The sequence below is a fragment of the Vombatus ursinus genome, unplaced genomic scaffold, assembly GCF_900497805.2.
Source record: "Vombatus ursinus unplaced genomic scaffold, bare-nosed wombat genome assembly UNPS02014816.1, whole genome shotgun sequence".
Lineage (NCBI taxonomy): Eukaryota > Metazoa > Chordata > Mammalia > Diprotodontia > Vombatidae > Vombatus > Vombatus ursinus.
The window spans coordinates 18,162,793-18,186,848 of record NW_020954594.1 but is presented as its reverse complement, the minus strand read 5'-3'; the positions used below and the strand labels follow the sequence as shown (position 1 = coordinate 18,186,848).

The 24,056-nt window shown below is 34.2% G+C and overlaps 1 protein-coding gene across 1 annotated transcript in view; it reads right to left on the bottom strand.

Moving 5' to 3' along the window:
* Window positions 1-24,056, bottom strand: part of LRP1B (LDL receptor related protein 1B) — a 2,189,733-nt gene that overhangs the window by 647,747 nt on the left and 1,517,930 nt on the right. The window contains exons 33-35 of the mRNA XM_027835590.1: window positions 19,366-19,506; window positions 7,367-7,492; window positions 2,703-2,834 (exon numbers count right to left, since the gene is read on the bottom strand). Of these exons, the coding sequence (XP_027691391.1) occupies window positions 2,703-2,834; window positions 7,367-7,492; window positions 19,366-19,506 (399 nt within the window). The remainder of the gene's footprint in view (window positions 1-2,702; window positions 2,835-7,366; window positions 7,493-19,365; window positions 19,507-24,056) is intronic.

Genomic DNA, 24,056 nt, shown 5'->3' with positions numbered 1-24,056 from the left:
GGTTCAGTGACTTGCTCCAAGTCAAAGCTAGAAAGTGACAGTGAAGGACTTGAACCCAGGTACTTAGTCTGTTCTCTATCTGCTGTGCTTTTAGAAAAGATAATATTTAATTTGGAATTTAAGGCAAAGATAGGAATAAAAGAATATCTGAGTAGGGAGGTAGAGGAGACAATGAGAAGAGGATCACATTACAAGCATAGCAAACAACTTAAGTTACGTACAAATGATAGCCAGTGACCCAGTCTGTTGAGAGATTAGAGTACAAGGTGGCAAGTAGTATTCAGTGAGGTTGAAAAAGTCAAGTGCTAACAGATCATATGGTACACACTTTGAAGGTGAAACTAATTACAATTCTGTATTGCATGAGAAAGTAGGCCATAGAAACTTTGAGGATCCTTATCCTAACTCTCCTACTGACGAGGCAGGACCCACAGTTTGGCTCTTTCTTCCCTTCAGGGTTAAAAATATTTCAGAGGGGTGATTCTTTAATGGTGAGCCTCTAATACCATAGACTTTGAACTGCCAGTAATGTATTTCCCAAGAAGAATATCAATTGAGAATCTATTAGTCAGCTAGATTTTAGTAGCTTTTGAAAAGAGGTATTACTAACAGACTATAAAGCTGTAAAGCATGATACACTGCCATAAATCCAATTAGGGCACCAAAAGAAAGATGGCAGAACCAGAATTCTATGCACTCATTAAAGGTTCCACTAGATGAAAGAGATAGGGGGTGGTGGGGTTGCATGCTTGTTACCTAGCTAAGGCTGAAACTTAAGTTTTTCCTCTCCCTGAGGATGTCACAACTCAGTGATTTTCTGGAAATACGCACTTGCTCTAATTTATGAAATTCATTTCCTTCTCATCTTATTTGATATTTTGTACATGATCTCTTGAGTCTGGTCAAGTTTCCTTGGCCTATCAGAATATAATTCTTGTAAGATCTCATTCTATTCAAAGGAACACTAAGTACTTTGTCTAAGGCCTATGAATGAATGACTGAGACATATTCTCACCTAGTTAAGGTATGATGGATAAAATGGGATGGAATGTTTTCAACCCCATTCTATTAAGGATATGAAGAAATTAGAGGCAAAAGGATAGCTACAAGAATATAGTATATGTCATAACTGGAAGGGGAGAGAACATCCAGAAAATAACAGCAAAGAAAAGTCAAGGATGATAGAACTTGACAAAACATCATTGGATTTTGTGATTATTATTAAATCACTGGAGACTTTTAAGAAAACTTCTCCCACAATGGCAGTGTGAGAAGCTAGACTTCAAGGAGGTAAAGAGTGAGCAATGAAGGAAATGGAAAAACTAAATGTAGGCAACTTTTTCAGATTTGTTCAAGTATTCTCTTTTGAGTAAAATAACACAAGTGATGGGTTACCAGTGAAATTTGGCCAAAACTAATATATCATCCAAATAAAATTATTTTTTGCCTTTGTTTTTATTTTGTTTTCCTCATAATGAAAATAAGCCAAATGGGGGCAAATATTTCTCTAAATTTAACCAGGGTCTAGCTCCTCATGCTTCTAAAGGTTTGATTGGTTTCAGTTCAATTCATGAAATAAATTACCCAGAAAAGTGTATGAAGATTTCTAGCAACTCATTAAGTTGTAGCCAAGAGTCTCATTAACATATGATTTAACAAAACGTGTTTCATCGAATAAAAAAATCTTACTAGAAGCCCACCTGCTAATATTTACAGAGTTTTATAGATGATAAACAAAAAAAGCTGTTTGTTTTGGTGACACTAGATAAAAATAAGACTTTGCAAGTACAAAAACACCTGGTATGCACATTCACATATTCCAACACTTCATCATTAACTCAGGAAATGTATGTATTAGTGAAGATGAAAACTTTGAGGAGAGATTCATTTCTCTAAGTATAAACTCTCAAGTGGAGAATGATAAGAATATCTTTTTAGAGAATTATAGATGTTCAATCTTTTAAGCCATATGAGCATTTAGCCACTAAAGTGAAAAATAAATTTACATTTTTCCCTCCCCTATAATTTTAATGTCTACTGCATTCAACTCTATCCACATGTGAGTTTTCCATAATACATTGACATTAGCAGGATGACTTCCCTCCATTTCCTTGATGGTGTTTAGTAGGGAAATGTCAATTATTTTTGTAGTGGTGAAATGTAATTAGAAAGCTAAACTTGCCCCAAATTTGATAATAGATTCAAAAGCCAAAGAGAAAAGACAGTATATTTGTATTTTCTACTGTTTCAGATTATGTGCACCAGTGCTCGGATTAGCATAGCTAATGGTTAATTGAATATATTTTAGAATAAGATTGTCTTTTTCATGTAAGTTTCATTTTTTTCTAAAAAACCCTTACTCTCATACTGTTGGCTTATTTCATAACCATAGCATTCTAGATTGGAGCAATGATGAAGCTTGTAAAAGCAGAGGGAAAATGAAAAGACCACCTGCTGTACTGGATGCTTATAAAAGGTTAACACAGTAGTCACTCTAATATTATGGTTTAGGGAAACTATATATTTGATTTTTTGACATCTGAACATGTTTAAAATGATTTGTGAAAGGCTTAAAAGTCATCTATATTTGACTTTGTTATTTCCCATTTCCACTACCATGGCACTTTGAAAGATGGTATTTCAGTCATGTTTAACAAATCAAATGAATTTTTGATAAATAAATTATGAATAAGTTTATTTACCTGCATGGAAATCTATTCCCACGGCAAATGAAGTCCCTGATATTGGCATTAAAGCATCCATTTTGTCAGCTGGTTCCAGAGGTATTCCCCTGATTCCCTCATGAACAGAATACATAAGAAATGATTCTATGCCTAAATGAAAAAAAGCAAACAAAAAAAGCCCCTAAATGTAAATTTAAAATTAGAGCTTGTTTTATCATATTAATATTCAGCAATCTTAATTTAGTTTTATAAGTTCTCTCCTGCTAGCCATTTATCCAGTTGCTAATCACACTGAGATTGCCTTCTCTAGCAGCTCACAGGACCCTCACTTTTTTCATTTAAGCAAATTACACAATTCCTCCTCTTCTAACAAGCCTACTCTGGTAAGTTGAAAGATGTGTAGGCAATTCCTCAGTCACCCACTTTTAACAAAAGAATCCCATGATACCTTCACCTTACTCAACTACCCCCAAAATGTGGTATCCTTGAGTTTGTACATAATGCTATGTCTTCATTTCAGTTAACTAAGTATTTTAATCCCATCAAGTTCCAAGAAGGCACAATGCAGAATAACACCAAGGGAACACTGGCTTTGCAGTCAGAGGACTTGGATTCAAATCCCAGCTCTGTGTCTTCGAAAATCACTTTAACTTTCTGGGTTTTATTTATAAAATCAATGGAATAGGTTAGATAATGTCAAAGGTCCCCTCTAGCTCTAACATTCAGTGTTTGTTTTTCAGTCTCTGTGTCTTTAATCTCTGGTCCCATCAGTTTTTGTTTGTTTGTTTTGTTGTGTTTGTGGTGATTTTATTTGTATGAGGAATTCATAGGAAAGAAACTCCTTCTACCAATGGAAATGGTTATTTCTTCGGAAACTTAAAGTTTTAGAGAATTGCCTAGGATACTAAGAGATTAATTGACTTGCCCACAGTCACAGAGTGGGTATGTGTCAAATGAATGATCTGAATCTGGGTCTTCCACCCTCTAAATCCAACTAATAATAATAATAACAACAATGTTTGCATTGTGTTTACTATTTGCCAGGCACTATGCCAAGCACTTTAGAATTACAATATTATTTGATTTTCACAACAACCCTGGGAGGTAGGGCTATTATGATCCCCATTATTCAGATGAGGAAACTGAGGTAAATAATGGTTAAGCAATTTGCCTAGGGTCATACAGCTAAAAAGTTTTTGAGGACAGATTTGAACTCAGGTCTAACTGACTCCAGGTCTAGTGCTCTATCAACTGTGGAATCGAACAACCCATATCTACTACAGAATAGTGCTTTCCCACATAAATGTTATTGTATCTTAAAATATAATGTGCTGGAGGGTATTCGTACTCCTCAGTTCATTTAGAATCAGAACAAGAAGCCCCTGTGTCAGTTGCTTAATAGTTTTGTTATGAATATGGCATTTAATTTTCTTTTTTGGTACTGAGTTTCCTTATTGATAAAATAGGAATCACAGGGTCATATTATGTAATATTATGTAAAAGTACTCTATAAAATTCTGTTGTCACCCCCCCACACACACACCATGACTACTTACTAATATATGTGTGTGTAGGTATGTATCTATATGTAAGTGTATATGTGTGTGTGTGTGTGTGTGTGTATCTTGGTAAATAATAAATAATTCTTTATATTAAACAGAATATAACCTAAGGATTCAGTATCTTATAGTGTCTCTGACTAAAAACTCTGAAGACCAGTTCTCACAGGATTGATGTAAAATTTGTGTTGACCCCAGGACATTTTCTAAAATTTATTTATTTGAATACATATACTGCTTCTTGTTATTTCTCTCTCATATAATGAAGGATATGAAAAAGTTACAAAGTTCCAGTTAGTTGATGTCCAACATATATAACTGGGATTAACCCAGATGAATGTCCCAGAATGGGGTGAGAACTTCCCTTGCAGAGATAAATTCTGAATAGGCCAAGCAGACAAGGCTAGAAGATTCATCCAGCTAACAGATGGCAATGTTGAATAATTGGAAAAGAAGATTGTAAAAGGATTAGCTTGGTCTGGCAATTAGGATGTCTATTCTAAAAAATCATAATCTTTAAAAGCTAGAGTTTCTAATCTTTTTCTCAGGGTATTCTAGATTCACTGGGGGAAATGACTTTATCTCTTTTGACCTCATAGTACTCCAGGTTATTTGGAGAACTACTTCTTTGAGGTTGGAGACCTCAACTAATAGAAGAATACCATATATTCAGAGGAGAAAAAGGATGGGCTATGATTTTGGTATTCCAAAGTGGGGAAGGCCCATTACCATCATATTTCCCCACTAAAACATTTTTAAAGCACAAAATTTGGTGGGGGGTGTAAAATTCAAAATGGTGGTTTAACTTCAAGTAGAAGACACTGGGGTAGAATTTTTCCTCCCATTGGTGCTTTAGTTTTGGGAGGATTAGTTCAAGGAAATAGCCCTAAATCTTTCCCCTGAATGGATATTGTACATGTTTCTGTGTCTTCATGGGTGTAAGAGGGTGAGATCTGACAATGATTTTACTGTCTTACTTTTTCGGCTTATTTACTTTGCTGTTGTCATAATTAAATACCATGCTATTTTTTTAAAAAAGTAGTTGCTCCAAATCAGGTAAGCAAAATATTTAAGTTACTGAATTTTAAATTTGTTGAAAATTGTCAATAGTTAATATTCTAAATATTGTTTTTGGTGATGTTTAGACACATTTGTGAAAAACCATAGACTAGTAAGTCTAGAAAGATGTTTTTTATGTAAAATATTGCTATCATGAAAAATAAATGTGTAAAGTCATAACCATTTATATAAATCCAATATATTCACTCCAAAAAGTTCAAAATACAGAGGAGTCTTGGAGTTAGTATGAACAGATGAAAAAATGCCAGGTGGAAATGATGTATTTGTATGAATATATTGTGGATTATTGAAGTTAGCTGAAGGAAATACTACATAAGAATAATAAGAAATTCTGGTTGTTTTTATATGAGATACAAAAATGTTTTCAAAATATTGGAATAGATATCCATCCTTATTTTTTAAGGACACCAAAGGTCACAAGCTAGCCTTACTTACATAGCCATATGTACTTTGTTGATGTGCCTTGTAACTATTACGATCTAATGGAATTTTTGCAGAAACCTTCAGAAATATTCCATTAAAATGAGGCTGATGGGTACATTGATGTGCTCTGTGTCACCAGAGTGACTGATCACTTTCACCAATTTGCTTGCTATAAATGAACATATGAGAGCATGTGTGCAAATCAGGGGCAAAACAAAACAAAACAAAACAAAAAGAGTAATGAATAAATCTCTGTAATTCAGAATTCCATGCCCTCTGCTGTTTGTCCTAATCTTTCTCTCTTCAGATCTTACATTGAAAAATATAGTAAACTTGCTTGTTAAGCAATGGCATTAATTTGAAAGAGCCAAGCATTGTTTTTATTTTTGTTTTCCCAAAGTAAGAATGGATTCAGTATTACCAGTCTGCTCCCAAGTAGCTGCAATACCTAGTTAAGGCCCTTGTAGCATTGAACATTAAAGAAAGGACTATATTTGTTCTCTAAGAAAAGGGTTTTTTACCAATGAGTTAATGATACTCATCATTATACTGAAATAAATTAGAGTCTAAGAAGGCCTGATATTCATAAACATAGAAAAACATTACTTATTAGAGTAGGCAGGAAAACTAATGTACTGTATCTCTGTTTCCTACTACAGGCACTGATGAAATCAAGGCTAAATACAACTGTTGGGGAACCAACTTGTGGAAAATGACTTTTCTGCCAAAATGATGTTATGAATTAGATATGATTTCAAACCCCTAAAAGTTACTAATCCTTTTCTCTTTCCTCATGACCTTCCCATACCTTATTCACATAAGTCGTATGTAAGGATATTCCTATACAGGCAGCTGGTTGGTACAGTGGATAGAATGCGGGACCTGAACTCAGGAAGACCTGGTTTACATCCCAGTACAGACACTTATTAGCTGTGTGGCCTCCAGCAATTAATTTACCTCTCCGGGCTTCAGTTTCTTCATCTATAAACTGAAGATAATAGCACTTACTTTCCAAAGTTATTGTGAAGAGGATAAATAATGTCCTTACAATTATTGTGACGATAAAATAATATCCTTACCAAAAATTTGTAAATTGTTTTACAAATCTTAAAGCACTATATGAATTCTAAGTTGAAATGATATATTTATGTGGGTATACACATATACATGTATATGTATATATATATGTATATGTGTGTATATGTATATACATATATTACAACATGTATAAAGAATTAGTATCTGTAGATAAGGCCACAAATTAAGAAATGAAATCCCATAGTGTTAAGACTTTGGAAGAATCACAGGATTACAGATTTAAAACTAAAAGAAATTTAAGATATTCTCTAGTCCAAACCCCCTTATTTTTACTAATGAGAAAATTGAGGCCTAGAGAGGGAAGGTTACTTGCTGGAGGTCACATAGATTGTAAGTAGCAGAGCCAGGGCCTCTGATTCTAAATCTACTTTTAAAAAAAATCAAACCATTTCTATTAATGTTCATAGCATCTCTGGCTTTTTTTCTGCCTTTTTTGCTTATCTAATTGTCAGTTTTATCCACAATATTTATAATGGTAACTGAGCAAAGTAACATATAGGTAAAATTTTAGGTAATTCATACCTTGACATGACATACGATTCTTCCAGAGATTATATCCCACTGTACACATGCAAGTCCTGGTTGTTTCAGATGTTGGTAAACAAAGTTGAGAACAGCCACCATTATTTAGGTGACAGGAATTGCTACCTAAAAAGAAAAAAAAAAGGCAAAAAAAAGTTTGATCCTACATGAGTTACATAGTACAGCTGCTTCTTTGATACGTGGTAGCTATTAAAAGCACTACATTTTGTTTTTCTGAATAATTTTAATTTGTAGATAATGTTACAAGTCTGTCTATATATACAAATGAACAGAACACAGATTGATTTTTCAGGGACATTATGTTAGTCCACTACTGTGCTTTAAAGGGACAGAGACCAGAGTATTTTTTGTTTTATAAATGTTTCTTCAACACTCTCATCATTTCTTTATAGACAAATTGTCCAAGTGTGTCACATAAACAGGTATTGAATAATATGACTTGATCAAATATAAACACTGTGCTATTAAAATAAAAGATGTTTTATTAATTCATCTATTTTTAGAAAAGCAATGAAAAAAGTCACCATGCCTAGAAACACAATTCCCTACAACTGTATTAAAACATACCCATAAGAGTCATCTATTTAACTGGCATAATAATTTTCTTTATTACAGTATAGTACCAATGACAAACATCAGTCAGGTAATCACAGGTAGGTATTCCATGGAGATGTCCTATAGAATTTACCAGGCCCGATTGGCTAATTAAAACTGATGATGTGAATTTAAATAATTTACAATCTCATCCAGCAAGTTCATTAACTATCCAATTTTTATAGCATTTTTATTATGCTAGGACATGGAATGCCATTTGCAGCATGTTCAGGCAATGATACAAAGTGCAGTAAATCCAGTGAGAATTACAAAGCATGATGAAAAGCTATATATCAATATCACTCTATGGAAAATGCAAAATACCAGTGCAGCTCATTATTTCTTATCTCCTGAACTCAAGATAGTCTGATGGGATTTAATTGTTCAATTGAACCTGTCAAAAGCTCTGTCATTTCGGAATTGTGAAGTACTCTCAACTTCTGGGATTCCACATCAGAAGATCTACCAGCTTCTGCTTATTTCCTGTACCTGACACTAAAGATTCAGTGTTAAATTTCAGAACATGTGGTACCATATTTTAAGTGTTCAGATTGCCCTTCAGTTTTAAAAGTTACTACATTCATCTCATAAACTAAGACCACTTGATTCCTTTTCTTCTCTACTCCTAGGGAAAAGTTTCACATTTGAATAAAGGAACCTAGAATTTCTAGTGAGTCCTTAGAAATCATTTTGACAGCTAGAGTCAACTGTACTTTTGAGCATACAAGAACTTTATATTTATCATGTTTCTCCTTTGAATTCCATTTTAAAAAAGAATATGGTATGGGGGGGTTCTTTTTTTTCCTTCTATATCTGTGATTTTATTGATCTGAGAAAACCTCAATGACCAAAATCATTTCACTGATACACATCAATAACTGTATACAATGTAGAGTCTTAGGGAATTGCCTAAGTCACTTGGGGATTTTTCAAAGGTCACACAGCCAGTATCAGTTAAAGATAAAAGCTGAATCTATGTCTTCATGACCCTGAAGTCAATTTTCTATTCCCTATAGCAGACTGCCTCCATGTCAATTGTTCTTAACCTGGGTCCTTGGACTTGTTTGTTACTGTTGTTGTTTTTTAAATATTTTGATAACTGTATTTCAGTATAGTAGGTCTCCTTCACAGTACTAAATATTTTATCTTAGGCATTAAAAACAGTTTTCTCATCAGAAATCTATAGACTTCACCAGAGTGCCTTCAAAGGAATCAGGACACAAACTCCTGCTCTTTGTTAATATAGACATGCCTACTGGCTGAGCATTATAAAATCCTATTTAGAATAGTAGTTGGTTTGACTCCAAGCAAAGATTTTGCATTTAGGGAAACAGCGAACTGTAATATAACTTACAGGAGTCAGCAGCATAATATTGGGAAAAAATATAAAGTCGACACATGAATTGTAAGTGAGTAATGTGGGTAAGATATGAAAAGTAATATAGGTAAGGTATAAAAAGTGGGAGGGAAATTGAGCAAAAACATACACACAAACACAGAGATAACACACTTTTAGTTTTAATCTGAATTATTAACATTTTCTCTATCAATTTCTTAAGCCTCAACAATAAACAAAATAATAAATCAAGCCCTAATTTGTAGTATTTGTAAATTTCCAAGGTATAAATGCTCACACTGAAAATTTAACAATTGGCTCTCACAAACTAGTTCAAGCTGGCCCCAGAACATCCCTGAATTAAACAAGCTCGTAAAAATGGATTTTCCTGGTCTTGCAAATCTAATGGAAAGGAGAAAATTCTCTACCAGATATGTATATGCATACACACATACATACATACATACATACATAAATACATATATATGTATATATCCTAGATAGAATCTGACATGCAGGCAGAACAACAGCTGTAGAAACATTCAAATTCAAGGGAGAATAAAAACATAAACAACTACCAATTAAACCAGAGGCCTCAGGTGATAATGTACAAATACACACAGTTTGAATAAGAAACAATGTGAAATCAAGATCCCAAAACAAGGAGGTAAATTTGATGACATACATATCAATGTGCATTGGAGGAAGGAGATATGTATCTAAAATACATCACAGGAAGGATATTTCCTATTCAAAAGTAAGAAGACAGGTAAAGGGGGAGGAGTAGCAATTTTAAAAACTTTGATGGTGGTCTCTTTCTTCTGGTTCTCAGCCTCACTGAAGTAGTTCTGTCCTCTGGGCTTCTTTGTGCTTACCAGGAAGTGGCCTCCCTGCTACTCATGCTCTAAAGGAACAAATTCTATGTCTGACTCATTCTTTTTTGCCTCTCTCTGTTTCTGCTCTGTACCTTGATGCTTGATTAGGCTTGTTACCCTTAGCTCACTCTTAATTTCTTAAACCTGTACTTTTGGGCAGCTGATGTACCAACACTGTCCTGCTTTTCTGCTGCAAACAATCACATGATAAAGGATCCCTGTTTTGACCCAAGGCAATGCTTCAATTGAAGGGAAAAAAGAAAATTTTTCAAAGAGATAGATGTTACAAAGATGAAAAAAATATAGACTGTATATCAAAGAATGATAAAGTAAATATAAGGTGTAATTAAAAACTTTATTTTGTTATTTTGAATACCATAAATTGCTCTATATAGGACTTTCTCTTGACTTTATCTATTCAGTTCTGGGTTACCAGCATGCACATATATCTAATACGATTTCTATTTAGCTATATTATTCTTCTTCTTAATGCATTTACTAATCTTTGGCAGAGTGGCAATGGTGCTGGATCTAGAGTTAGTAGACCCTTGTTTCAAATCCCTAATATACCACTTAATATCTCTGTGACCTTGAGCAAATGCCTTAATCTTCCCTAAGCCTCAGTTTCCTCAACTGTAAAATTGGACTAGATGACCTCTCAGATTCTTGAGGCTCTAAATCAGTGATTTTGTGATTAGAAAAATGTGTTATTCTTCCAGAGTGATGGTTATAAAATAATTTTGTTGATGCATAGCCACCACACATTGCTTTCCTGATCTTACCTAATTTTCTACTAACATTTGTCCCTAATTTTCTCATATATAATTGGACTCCCAGCCAGTTTTGCCTTAGTTTTTAGAAGGATATTATCTGGTTATTTGGATTGAATTTTATTTTTGTACTTTCATTTAAGTCAACTGTTTCTTTCTTTATCTTTTGCATCCTCCATCAGTCCATCAGTCCATCTGCAAGATTTGTTAAGTACTGACTATGTGCCAGAAATTGTGCTAGGCAGTTGTGAAAGGTACTTAATATTGTTCTCATTTAATTTTGTCATAATGTCACATTTTATATTCAGAGCTTAACGTGCTATATGGCATAAGATGTTGGTTTAAACCTGATTTCTGGCATTTCTGGCATTATTCTTGATGAGACCATATTGACTGTTTATAATTACTGTTTCTGTTTAGAGACCTTCATGAGTCATTTTTTAAAATAAGTTCAATTGGTTTTGCCAGTAACTGAAGTTGTAGTGAACATATATCTTGCTGATTGATCCTTTTTTGTCTGTTTTTTCTTTCTTAAAATCAAGAAATTTACAGCCTCCACTGTTCACTAACCACTTTTCAAAGTTCAATGCCCCTATGACATCTTCCACTTCTTCCAATGCCTTTGGATAGAATTTGGTCTTAGTGATTTGACCTTGTTAACAGCATCTTAACACACACACACACACACACACACACATATATGTATGTATGTATATATACATACATATATATTATATATATATTTGCTATCTCCACTTGTCTTGGATTTTAATTCTCTCTGCTACTTTTTGTTGCTCCTTTCTAGCATTAATTCTTTTTTTACTAAATAAAATAGAGGACTCATAAAAGTTAAGTGACCTTGTGTTCTCTCTGCCATTTGTTATCATCTCAAGCACTGGCCCTGTCTGCCCCTTCTCTGGTTCTCATTTTTCCACAATATAGCTCCAAAACCTTTTATATGATTTTCAACATTCCTTGCCAGCTTCATCTCATTCTGACTTTTAGCACTCCTGACATTATTCTTATAGAGCAATACTATAATTTTGTATTCTTTCTTCATTAATTGAACTTGAGTATATCTTCTGTACATATCCTTTTTAAAATATAAGTTGGTCTGTGAGTTCCCTATATATCCACATTAGTCTAATTAGAAAACTTCTTTTCTTGACCATCAGAATTAGATATCTTTCTTTCTTAACAAATTCTCATTTCTTTTTGGTCAGGATTTGCTTTTTCTAAATCTTTTTAAATCTGCTCCCCCAATTCTAGGGAATATGTGTGGTTTCCCACTTTTCTATTACAAATTTTAAGGTGTATTGCTCATTTCTTTCCAAGATTCCCATAATTTTTACTTCACTAATCAATTTGTCCTTGTTGGTCAAAATAGAATTTCTCCCAATTGTTTCTTCTGCTAATTGAAGAATAAAATTATCATCAAGGTAAGTTAAAATGTTATAAACTTCCTTGCCTTTGGTGGGGGGGGGGAGAGGGAGAGAGAGACAGAGAGAGAGAGAGAGAGAGAGAGAGAGAGAGAGAGAGAGAGAGAGAGACTTCAGATATTTAGATAAATGCCATTAAGAAACAAAAATATAACAGAATAGACTCAAGTCTCAAGAAGCTTACAATCTAATGACAGGAAGAGTAGGTGAGCCAATAATCAGCAGAGGAAGATAAACGGTGAAGGGAAGATCCAAACAAAGGGGGAGAATGGGAGTGAGGTGGTTTAATGAAGGCTTTGTTGACAAGATAATATCTGGTTTGAGAACCTAAAGGAAAGGAAAATATCCCTAGAAGGAGGATAGAGTGAAGAGTACATTTTATGCACAAAAATTACTTCAACAAAAGCATGCATTTGGGAAAGGGCAGTAATACAACAAGGAATATCAAGCAGTAAAGCATGCTTGAATGGGTATGAATGGGAATAGCCTGAGAGAAAGCTAGACAGGTGGCACTTAACCAGACTGTTGAAGGCCATGAATGCCAAAACCAAGAAGTTTTACTGTATTCTATAGGAAATAAGAACAAGTGAAATTATTATTATTATTATTATTATTATTATTATTATTATTATTATTATTATTGGGTAGAGGAAAGATATAATAATCATGGCTGGGAATGAGAAGGATTTATTTGTTTGGAGATTGGATAATACTATGAATAGTTCATAGGTTTTAGAATTGGAAAAGACCTTAGAAAACCATTTAATCTTACCTTCTTATTAAAAATTAACTACTGGAATTTTTTTCCCACTACAATCATTTCTTTATATATTCCTACCACTGAACTATTCTTATGACAAAAAAAAGCTAAGCAATAGCAAAAAGACTTATTTAACCTTATATGTATATTATTTACCATTTTGTACCTGTAGTGACCCCATCTCTCTAATAATGGAAGGCAAAATGCATTTCATCGTCTCTTCTCCTGATCTAAGATTGATTATTGCATTTAATGGGAAATGATCATAATGCAATGTTACTGCAACAAATTATAAGAAACAAAAAAAACTGTTTATCTTAAAGACAAGAAAACAAAATCAAAGAAAGAAAGTGATTTGCCCAAGGTTTAATATATCCTATTTTTCTCTTTCTATTTTACCCTGGATCCAGTTCAGCATCTATCTACAATATCTGTCCTAGCTATACAATTGATAGAATAGCTCTGTGTTGTCCAACCAAAGAGATATCATAGTCTGGGCAAAATGTATCTCCTTTTGTTCACTTTTTCCTATGTGTGCAATCAGGGCAAGTTCTTTTGAAAGACTATAGACCTCCTTTAGGAGACTTTATAATGTTCCAAGTCTTGGCACATTCAGTACAATGTCATCCGCAAACAGATGTCATCCACAAAAAGATGCACCTTGACTCAAGAAATTGCATAAATGCCAACAAATTGAAGTTGCAAGTCATCCAAAAGGCAATGGAGAAGTACCTTATGGGCATGAGTATGTTGTAACATAGCTCCAAATGAAGAAATTTAGAAATGGCAAGGAGGATTGAGATGTGTGACTGAATTAAGAGGTGAGTGGATAATTTAGAAGAGTGAAGGACAGTCATCAGATAGCTTACATGCTTCAATACTATGTCTGCAATGCTAAGAGATCTATAGCAGGGCTCAAGCACGTTGGATTGACCCTGTGTACTATTTTTCAGAAGTCATGGAAAACAATCCCTCAGGATGAAAAGGAATAGATTGTTTGTGTGTGGCATGGAGGGCACTAACTGTTCAGAAGTACTGAGTTGAAATTTGTATAATAGGAGGTGGCATATCTATTAGGAAGAGGGAAATCTGGGACTGGAATTCTGGGGAGATGAAAGAGGTAAACATATCAATTTGCCAATCAATTTCTTGTAGGCAATAACTGAAGTCATGAGGGTATGTATATAAGGTAATAGAATCATGGGATTTAGAGGTAGAATGCTTAGAGATGATCAAGGCAAAAAGTATAGTCAGAGAAGAGAAGAGGGACTAATCATTTAGGTATTTCCAATGTTATAGAAAAAGTAGATAATGTTGTCCTACTTAAGCATTTCTTTAATTTAAGAGAGATAATATGCTTTTAAAATATACATTCAACATAATTATTCTATAGTAGATCACAGTACTTTATTTTTACTTTAGAAAAATCCAAATTCTCCTACATTTTCTAAACTACAGCCAATGGAAAAAATAGTCCATCCAGCTATCTGGTCTCAAAGGGTCTAATGTCTACCCAGACCATAGCTCACTCAATACCCAGAAGGTATATTATTATTTTAAAATTTCTCTAATCATTGCCTATGCTGAACCCAGCCATATTATGAATTGGGTAACAAAGACAAGAGGGTAAGTAATATCACCCTGCAGCAGCATGGAGCTTCAATTATTGCCCATTTCTCTTGAATTCTAATTTTTTGTTTAGCTCACTAAAGAGTATTGCCTCTGAAATCCTCTCTGAGGATCATCAGAATAGTCAAAACAAAGTGGTAGAGCCTCTATTAATTGTGAAAAATAAAATGAACATAAAATGTAATTAAATTTATGATGATAAAAGCCATCTGGAACTATTGCAGCATTGCTTGCATTATCAGTCCTATAACTAAAAAATGCAATTGAAGAAATTAGTATGAATCCAACTGTGCCAGGTAGCCTTGGAAAGGATTGGCCCCAGACAAAACAACAAAACCAGGGACACATAACTCTGCATGTAGAGACTTTGGCACAATGTAGGATCTGCAATTATGTATAAGTATTCTTGATGGTTATGAGTTTTGGCATGATTTTGACTGCTTTGCTTTCCAAGAATGAGCTTTATAGAAAAAAAAATTTAATTTCATAACTGACATATCTGAGAAGTAATGTGTTACAGTAGGTACAGTATGGAGGGGAAATCCATTCTTGTATTTGCTATTTTCTTAGTGTACAGATGATAGCCTACTGAAATTCACAAAAAATAATGTTATAAATTATAACGTACGATAATAAGATATCTTCATGTAGTAAATGTCTCAAAAATAGAAAAAAATGAGTGATTCAAGAAAATAATTTTTGACAGTGATATCTATATAATCATAGACACTAGTTTAAATTCAGCTCTCTAATGTCCCTTTCATCTGTTAAATTCTCTTGTTTGGTGACTCTAATATTTTGAATTGGTACTGAGGTTATCCTATGCCCCAAATCTTATATAAAAGATACCCATTTGACTAACAAGATGCCTCAACTCTCCAGCGATCTATGTCAAGATGATAAATGAAGTGTCTAATTGTACTTTGGAATTCAAGGAGATAGTAATGTTAACACCTTAAATAGTCTGAAATTGCACATATTTCATACTAATGGAACTTTTAAGGTACCTGCAGTGATCTTGTTAATGGGATTGTCTTGAATATAGATGCTTTTATCAGTACATTCTTCTGGACACTATGCTGTTGTCACTATAATGCAAACTCAGTTAAAGTGTACCGTGGATTATCAAGTACAATGAGTTCTTCCTCACCCAGGGAATGATTTCCCAGGGCGAAAAATGTCCACTTGGGCCGATAAGATCAAGTCTTTGGGATCAAATGCTGTGGAAATCATGGTAACAAAAGTAAAAGGAATCACGACCATGCTAAGTGGGTTTTCCCCCTTTAATAAAAATTTTTGGTAGAATTGCATCTAGAAGGAAAAAAAAAGTGAAGTACTCTCTGTGTTACAGTTCTAGAACAAAGTTCTATTATTGCCCATAATTAAACACACACATACACATACACACACACACACACAGAGTGTCAGCAGTCATTATGAAATTTATCTTTAGAAAGATTGAATGAATCTAGTTCATTTTCTATTTATTTATTTTTTTTAGGAAAAGACACTTAAAATAATGACTATTGAGTTTGGATTCTCAGTTACATTTCATTTCAATCCTGTGTGATTATTAACAGGTTTCAGTTAACTTTCTGAGATACATTCATTTGTGAGGAAAAAAAGAGAGGCCTTGAACTCTGAGACACAAAACCTAGGAAGGCAGAGATTCTGGAATATGAGGATGTAGTACTACTAAGCAGGGATCTGCTTGGAGATGAATTACTGGGGAGGTAGTTGGGCAGGGCCAAGCTAGGAAGGAGTTCACCTGGGGTGAGGAAGAATGCTTTCAATTTTACTTAGCCATTCTTGTTAGTTGTTGGAGTTCTTTGGAGAAGGAAATGGTGCATCTTTGCCAAGAAAACCCCAAATGGGGTCATGAAGAATCAGACATGATTGAAAGGACTAAAGAACAACACAGTTGTTGCTACTTGATAAAGGAATAAAGGTGCCCTTAGGATTTTAATCTCTCCTATACATCCCCTTCTATCTACTCACACAGTTATTATCCTGCAACTGGCTCTCATCATCTCAATCTGGACTACTACAATAGCCTGCTAATTGGTCTCCCTGCCTCAAGTCTTTCTTTATTACAATCTATCCTCCACTCAGCTGGCAAAGTAATTTTCCTAAAATGCAGGTCGGTTCTTGTTATCCTCATACTTTATATACTTCAGTGGCCCCCTACTATCTTTAGCCTCAAAAATAAAGTCTTCTGCTATTTAAATCCTTTCAAATTTGTTCCCTTCTCACCTTTCCAGTCCTACACTTTTCTTTCATCCATAAAATCTATGATCCAACACCATGGGCCTTCTTCTTGTTTCTTGCATATCCAGTCTCATTACTCTGACCTTTTCACTGCTCGTGTCCTCCATGCCTAGGACATTCTTTCTTCCTAACCTCTGCCTCCTAACTTCCCTAAACTCCTTCAAAATTCAGCTTATGTCTCAATTTCTTCTATAGGCCTAGATGATCCCTCTTTGGACCTCTCTCTCCTGCACACACACTACTAGTACTTTTCCTCTGTGTTTACCTTCCATTTTTCACTGTACATATCTTAGTTGTTCAGTTATTTGCCTTAGGATGTGAGCTTCTTGAGGGCAAAGATCTTATTTTACCTTTCTTTCACTCTTCTAGCTTAGCCTGACATATAGCAAGATTTTAATAAAATCTTCTTGACTGACTGACCATACAAAATTCCAGATGCCAATCCTTATTACACCTCTGAATATAAAGTATGTTTTATTACAATATTAGTTAGCTCTACCCTGGAAAATCTTTTTTTTATTGCAAGACTTTTAACTATTTTACATTATTAAGATAAAGTCCATACTACCCCAAATATAGGAGTTACAATCCTGTTACATGTATCCTGGAAATTTAAACTTATCTTTAACACAAAAAATGTGACCTTATTGAAATGATAGAAGACTCATCTTCCTGAGTTCAAATCCAGCCTCCGACACTTGCCAGCTATATGACCCTGGGCAAGTCACTTAACCCTGTTTGCCTCAGTTTCCTCATCTGTAAAATGAGCTGGAGAAGGAAATGGCAAACCACTCCATCATTTTTGCCGACAAAACCCCAAATGGAGTTGCAAAGAGTCAGACATGACTGAAAAATAACTGAATACCAGTATAGCCCTATCCTATTGTCATTCCTAGAAAATGGGGGGAAAAGAAAAATGAAAGAAAATAATGGCAAGGAAGAAACTGGGACAAAGAAGAGTAATGGTTAAGGATATTTTCTCAATGGCAAATTTAAGAGTATATGGTAGAGTGGTAAGACTGGATTTTGAATTAGATTACATGGGTTCTATTTCTGACTCTGTGTGATCCTGGATAAGCTACATAAATTCTTTGAACCTCAATTTACCCATGTGTAAAATGGGTATTAGGATAAGAATACTTGAACAGCCTACCTTACATAGTTTATGGGAAGAAAATTTGAGTAGATTTTAAAGTGTTCTTATGAATGTTATTAAATTATTATTAAACTTAGATCAAAACATTTCTCTAAAAACATGACATTTTAATGAAATATCTGCTTGAAATCAGTTCTTTTCTGTCATTGAGATGAGGTTTTCAAACCAAATTTTTATTCCATGCCCAATTTAAGTCAGCTAAAATGAAATTCTGGCCTGGGCACTTACTGCCTACTTATAAGCTTGATGTTTAATTGTTAAACAATTCCAGAGACTCCTGCCTGACAGCTGCCAAGTGTCATTAACAACTATGAGCATCCCTTCCTCACCCCTGCTGTTCACCCAGGTATTCTCTAGCCTGGAGACCATCTCCAAAGCCCTCCCAGGGTAAAGCTATCCCCCCCTTCCCCACCAGAGACTTCTTTCTGCTATTCATCTCCCTAGAGAGAGAAAGGATTGGAACTGAGGATTTTCCCAGCTGGAAGAGAGGTAGAAGATATCAGAAATGAGGTTTTTGTTTGTGCATTTTAGGGAGAATATTTTTTTTACTGAGGTTAGGGATTCTAGAGTAAGATCTAAGGAGAAATTAGCAGGTGTGAGGCAGCACTGACTGTCATCAAAGAACTATTTGGGCACTATGACAAGACCACCTATGCAAACCATCTGCTTTGCTCTCTCACTCCATTTCATTGCATATCATTTGGACAAGGAAAATGAAGCAGGAAAATCACTTGAAAAAACATTGAGGGGCAAATAATAGAGTAATTTGGATGCACAACTCTTCTCTTGACATTGTCTGCTTTAAAGCTATCTTGATCTAGTAACTAGCACAATGTTGTCCTTTGTTTTAGCAGATACTCCTTTCTTTTTTCCCCAATCAAGACAAAGATAAAAAGACCCTTTGAAGACCTGATTAATTAAAATTCCCAAAGCTCCTTAGCCAATGTTTGGAAAGTTAATCATGTACATTATATTAAAGACATCTCTTCTGTAGAATGAAAATGACAGCATTTTTTTTTTTTTGCGTTTGCAGATAATCATGAGAAGAAATATGTTCTCTCAATTGTTAATCTGAGGAAATAATGTGAAAGAAAAAAGAAGCATTGTGTGCTCCAAAGGCGGCGGCTTGAAGACACTGCAGTGTGACTTACCTCGCTGAGCTTCTTTATCATACACTTTCATATGCACAACCCCTGAAGTCTTATTCCGGAGGACAGTGGGGTTCCTTCCATCTCGTTTGCTGCAGGTGCCCAGCTGAGCTAAGTTTTGGTCTGCCCACCACAGCTTTTTATCTGGAAAAATGGCAGGGTGGGTTTTTTTTTTTTAAAGATAATTATCTTACTAAATAATGATAAACAGTTGATACACTATAATCTTTTTTGATTTGCATTGTTACAGTCCAAAATTCCATTTCTAAGGGAAACATTTCAATAATTTTAACTTCTGAAAAAGCTAATGAAAATAACATGTTCTCATCCACAACCTCCCTCCCCCCATCCCTCCAATTAAAGAAGCTTGATTTTGTTCACTTTTTTTTTTCCTAAAGAAAGCAGTGGTTACAAAGAAAAGTACATTTCAAATGCATTATAAACAGAGATTCTTGGATACAAATAGATTTGGATACAAATAGATTTTAATACATAGTATTTTTTTTGTTAATGTAACAAGTGAATAACAAGCCTACCCCACAACAAAAAAAGCAACAAACAAATTAGACATTGTTCCCTATCCGTGCCATTATTCTCAGCTTACTAATTGTTCTGTATTGGTATCTGTCACATCTCACTAATATTACTTCCTGCTATAACTGGATTTTCAGAGTTTAAAATTGCCAGCTTATTGGCTTACATAGATTATCTTTATTTTTCTAAATGTTTTAAAATTTAAAGGAAGCTAAGGAATTAAAAATTGAAACAAAGATAGCGAATTTCAAACAAGTTAAACCCAATTTAGTGTTCATATGTAACAACAATTGTGGCCCACATCCTGTTGCTAAATGTTATAGCAGAAACCCAAGGATTTCAGGGTTCACAAAATGCAAGAATCACCTCCATGAAATGACTGTAGTCTATTTTGTGATATATATTTCACCTAGTAAAAGAATAATACTAGATTTTTATTTGACCAAGATTAGGGCAGGGTGGGGTTGTGTGGGAAAGAGAAGAAGGCAAGAAGGAATCCTTATTAAATTTAGGAAAGTAGAAAGGAATTTTTATTCAAGTTATACCAAAACAAAACAAACAAAAAACAACAACAACAAAAAGAAAAAAAATCCCTTGTCATGGAGCAGTATCCACTGTTTAGACAGAAGGTAGTCATCATCCATACTAACTAAAACCATACCCCAAACTTCATTTGGAGATGAAATAGTGCACATTTTATAATGGGATCTTTGATTCTTGTAATAAACTCTGCCATCAAAGTTTTGAAATGAAAATAAATCCACCTCATTACTGCTCCAATTCTGAGTTTTCTGATCTGGCATTTCAATTCTCATTTCACCACTGTCTTTTCTACTCTCCCATGATATTCACCAAGCTTAATTTCTACTGGTATATTAGTAGTTCCTCCCATTCACTTTGTCCATTTTTACCCTTTGAATTACATGGGATTTCCTCCAACATGGTTTTCTTCACTTTCTTGACTCCATCATTCCTTTGATGTTTTACAAAGCCCACTTTGACAAATTCCCAAAACTGGAACACCATCACCATATATTTTAAATGTCCTAATCCAATAGTGAAGAATCATATGTTTATATTTACATATATATGAAAATATAGTTTTGAGAATGTAGATATTGGCAGGTGGAGAATCAGAAAAGGACTGATGTAGAAGGTGACACTTGAGGTAAGTTTTGAAGGAAACCAGAAATTTCAAGACAAAAAAATGAGGAAGGAGAGCATTCCAGGCGTAATGGCAGCTAGTGGAAAGGCATGGAGAAAAAAGATGGTGTATACTAAGTGAGGAAGAGCAAGTATGACTGGAGTAGAGAGTATATGGAAGGGAACATTGTGTAAAAACTTGCAAAGGTAAAGGAACAGGTTGAGAAGAGCTTTAAATGACAGATACAGAAGTTTCTATTTGACCCTATAGGCTCCTAGACTACATTTTTTGTTGTTGTTCAGTCATTTTTTGTGACACCATTTGGAGTTTTCTTGGTAAGGATACTGAAGTGGTTTGCCATTTCCTTCTCTAGTTTGTTTTACAGATGAGGGAATTGAGGCAAACAGGGTTAAGTGACTTGCCCAGGGTCACACAGTTAGTGTCTGAGGCCAGATTTGAATTCAAGAAGATGAGTCTTCTAGACTCCAGGCCCAACACTCTATCCACTGTGTCGCCTAGTTACTCCTAGAGGGCACTAATGGAATTTAATGAATGTATGGAAGAGTTCTCATACACAACAATAACGTTCATAACTTTTAGAAAACTAAATTTGACTACAGAACTATTTCATGGACATTTGATGTTATTCTTGGTAAATCTGCTATATGAAAAACACTGTTTATACCTATCTCATAGTTCCTTAGAATGTCAATCTACCTTTCTAAACTTTTATTAGAATCTTAACACAAATATATGAGAGCAAAATGACAATATAGTAGTTGCCTATGTTATATGTCTGTGCACAACACTGTATTACTGTGCAACAGAACATTAACAAGACACTAATAGGAGCAAAATCAAATTTTTAGTAGATAAACTCTAAACAAATAAATACCCTACCACTTTTGTTAAGCCTATGATTTTATTCAAAAACTGGAGCTAGTTAGTGAAATATTCTAGGAATATGATAAGAAGCCATCAATAATGTCTCTCAGATATGAAAGTATTATGTCCTCACCAAAAAAGGAAGAAAAAAAAGTATTCTGAAACTCTCAGTGTGTGTATATACAAATGTGATTAATATATGTATTCTCATATATAAGCATACATATATATGAATATAGATAGGTATGTAAAGAAAATTATGATTGTATAATTTACTAGTTCAAAGCAACTTTGGAAAAGAAAAGAAATTAAATTAACTCAAAAGCAACTTAACCAGTGTTTTCTCACACTCAAAAAAAAAATTCCAACAGTATCTGAGACCTACTAGTACATATTACTAAATTCATCATTTCCTTTCCTATTTCCAGACTTACAGAATTACAAATTTTGAAGGGGTCTTAATGGGCATCTATGACAAGTCCATGTGAAAATTCCTTATAGGTCCAACCTGACAGGTAATCTAAGCCTACCATCCATGAGAAAGAAACAATTTCATCTCAAAACAACTCATTCCACTTTGGGCTAACCCTAATTGGTAGGAGGTATTCTCTTGTATAATATCCAAATTTGTCTCTTTTCAACTACTGTCTATTACTCTTGGTTCTCCTTTCTAGGAATAAGTAGCTTAAATCTAAATCTTCCACATGACAATGTTTTATATTATAATAATGAACATTTATATAGTACTTACTATGTGTAAGGCACTATGCTAATCATTTTACAACTATTATCTCGTTGACCCTCGCAACAACTCTAGGAAGTAGGTACTATTATTATCTCCATTTTATAGATGAGGAAACTGAGGCAAACAGAGGTCAGGTGACTTACCCAGGGTCACAGAGCTAATAATTGTTTGAAACCAAACTCAGGTCTTCCTGACTCCAGGCCTGGTGGTGTATCTACTGCACTACCTAGTTGCCCCTATATCTTTAAGGAGAGCTAATATGCCTTCTCCTGAGTTTTTTTTCAGCCAATACTGATTTGGCAGGATCTTCATTTATTTTTTTTCTTATACATGAATGTATATACATGCAATTCATCATATATAAGTACATATACATGCACATATAAATACATACTCACACTTACATAATTTCTCAGACATAAGTCTATGTTATACAACTCCACGTATTATATGCATTGATATATATAGATACAGACACATTGATATAGAATATAGATATAAATATGGTACCTTCTATCTCTGTTCCTCCATTTTACCAACTAGAGATTTATATGGGTTAAGAACTTTTTTTTTAGATATAAAATACCCATGGGAAGAAGTAAGAGTTAAGCCTAATGAGTTACTTAAAACTTGATATAGATATAAATGTGCATTTTTTTAAATCAGGAAGAATTCATTTGTCCTTTCTACTTCCAACCAGCATGTCAAGGAATAAAATATATGTAATCTGATATTTTGTAACGTGTACCTATAAACCCATGCAGAAACCATGTAGCCAAGAAGACCAAATGCTAAGTCATTTCTGGTAAAGTGTCAGTTGACATTGTGAATTGTCACTGTGAATATTAAACAATGATAATGAATCCTTCAATAAGGAGAAATTACTGCATATGTAATCTTATAAACATTTAAATCTAATCTATTACATGCTCAATTGTCTGTTTAACTGCTTCATGAATACAGAAACAATATAATCTTAATGTGCTATAAGTACTAGGCCTCATGACCCAGTTTTACTATCATCAGAAGCCCAAAGACCACTTGAAAAATGAGAGATGAAGCAAAATTTCACGTCAAAGATACTTTTAAAACTTTTATTTTGACAAATATTGATTTTTCACCCCATATTTCATTTCTTAAAATTGATAAATTATAATCCTGCAAACATACCTGTTTTTACTTGCAACACCAGCCATCCTGTCTCCCACTGCCAGGTATGTTACATCTCACTCTTCCTCCCAGGTTGTCTGATTGCTTAAGGGAGTTAGAGGTATCTGGGCCTTTTGCAAATGGCGCCACCTACGGTTTCTTACTATTATAGTAGGAATGAGTCCCCCTGCACCCTAGTTCCATTTAACCACTGACAACCAGTTTAGCTTTCACAAT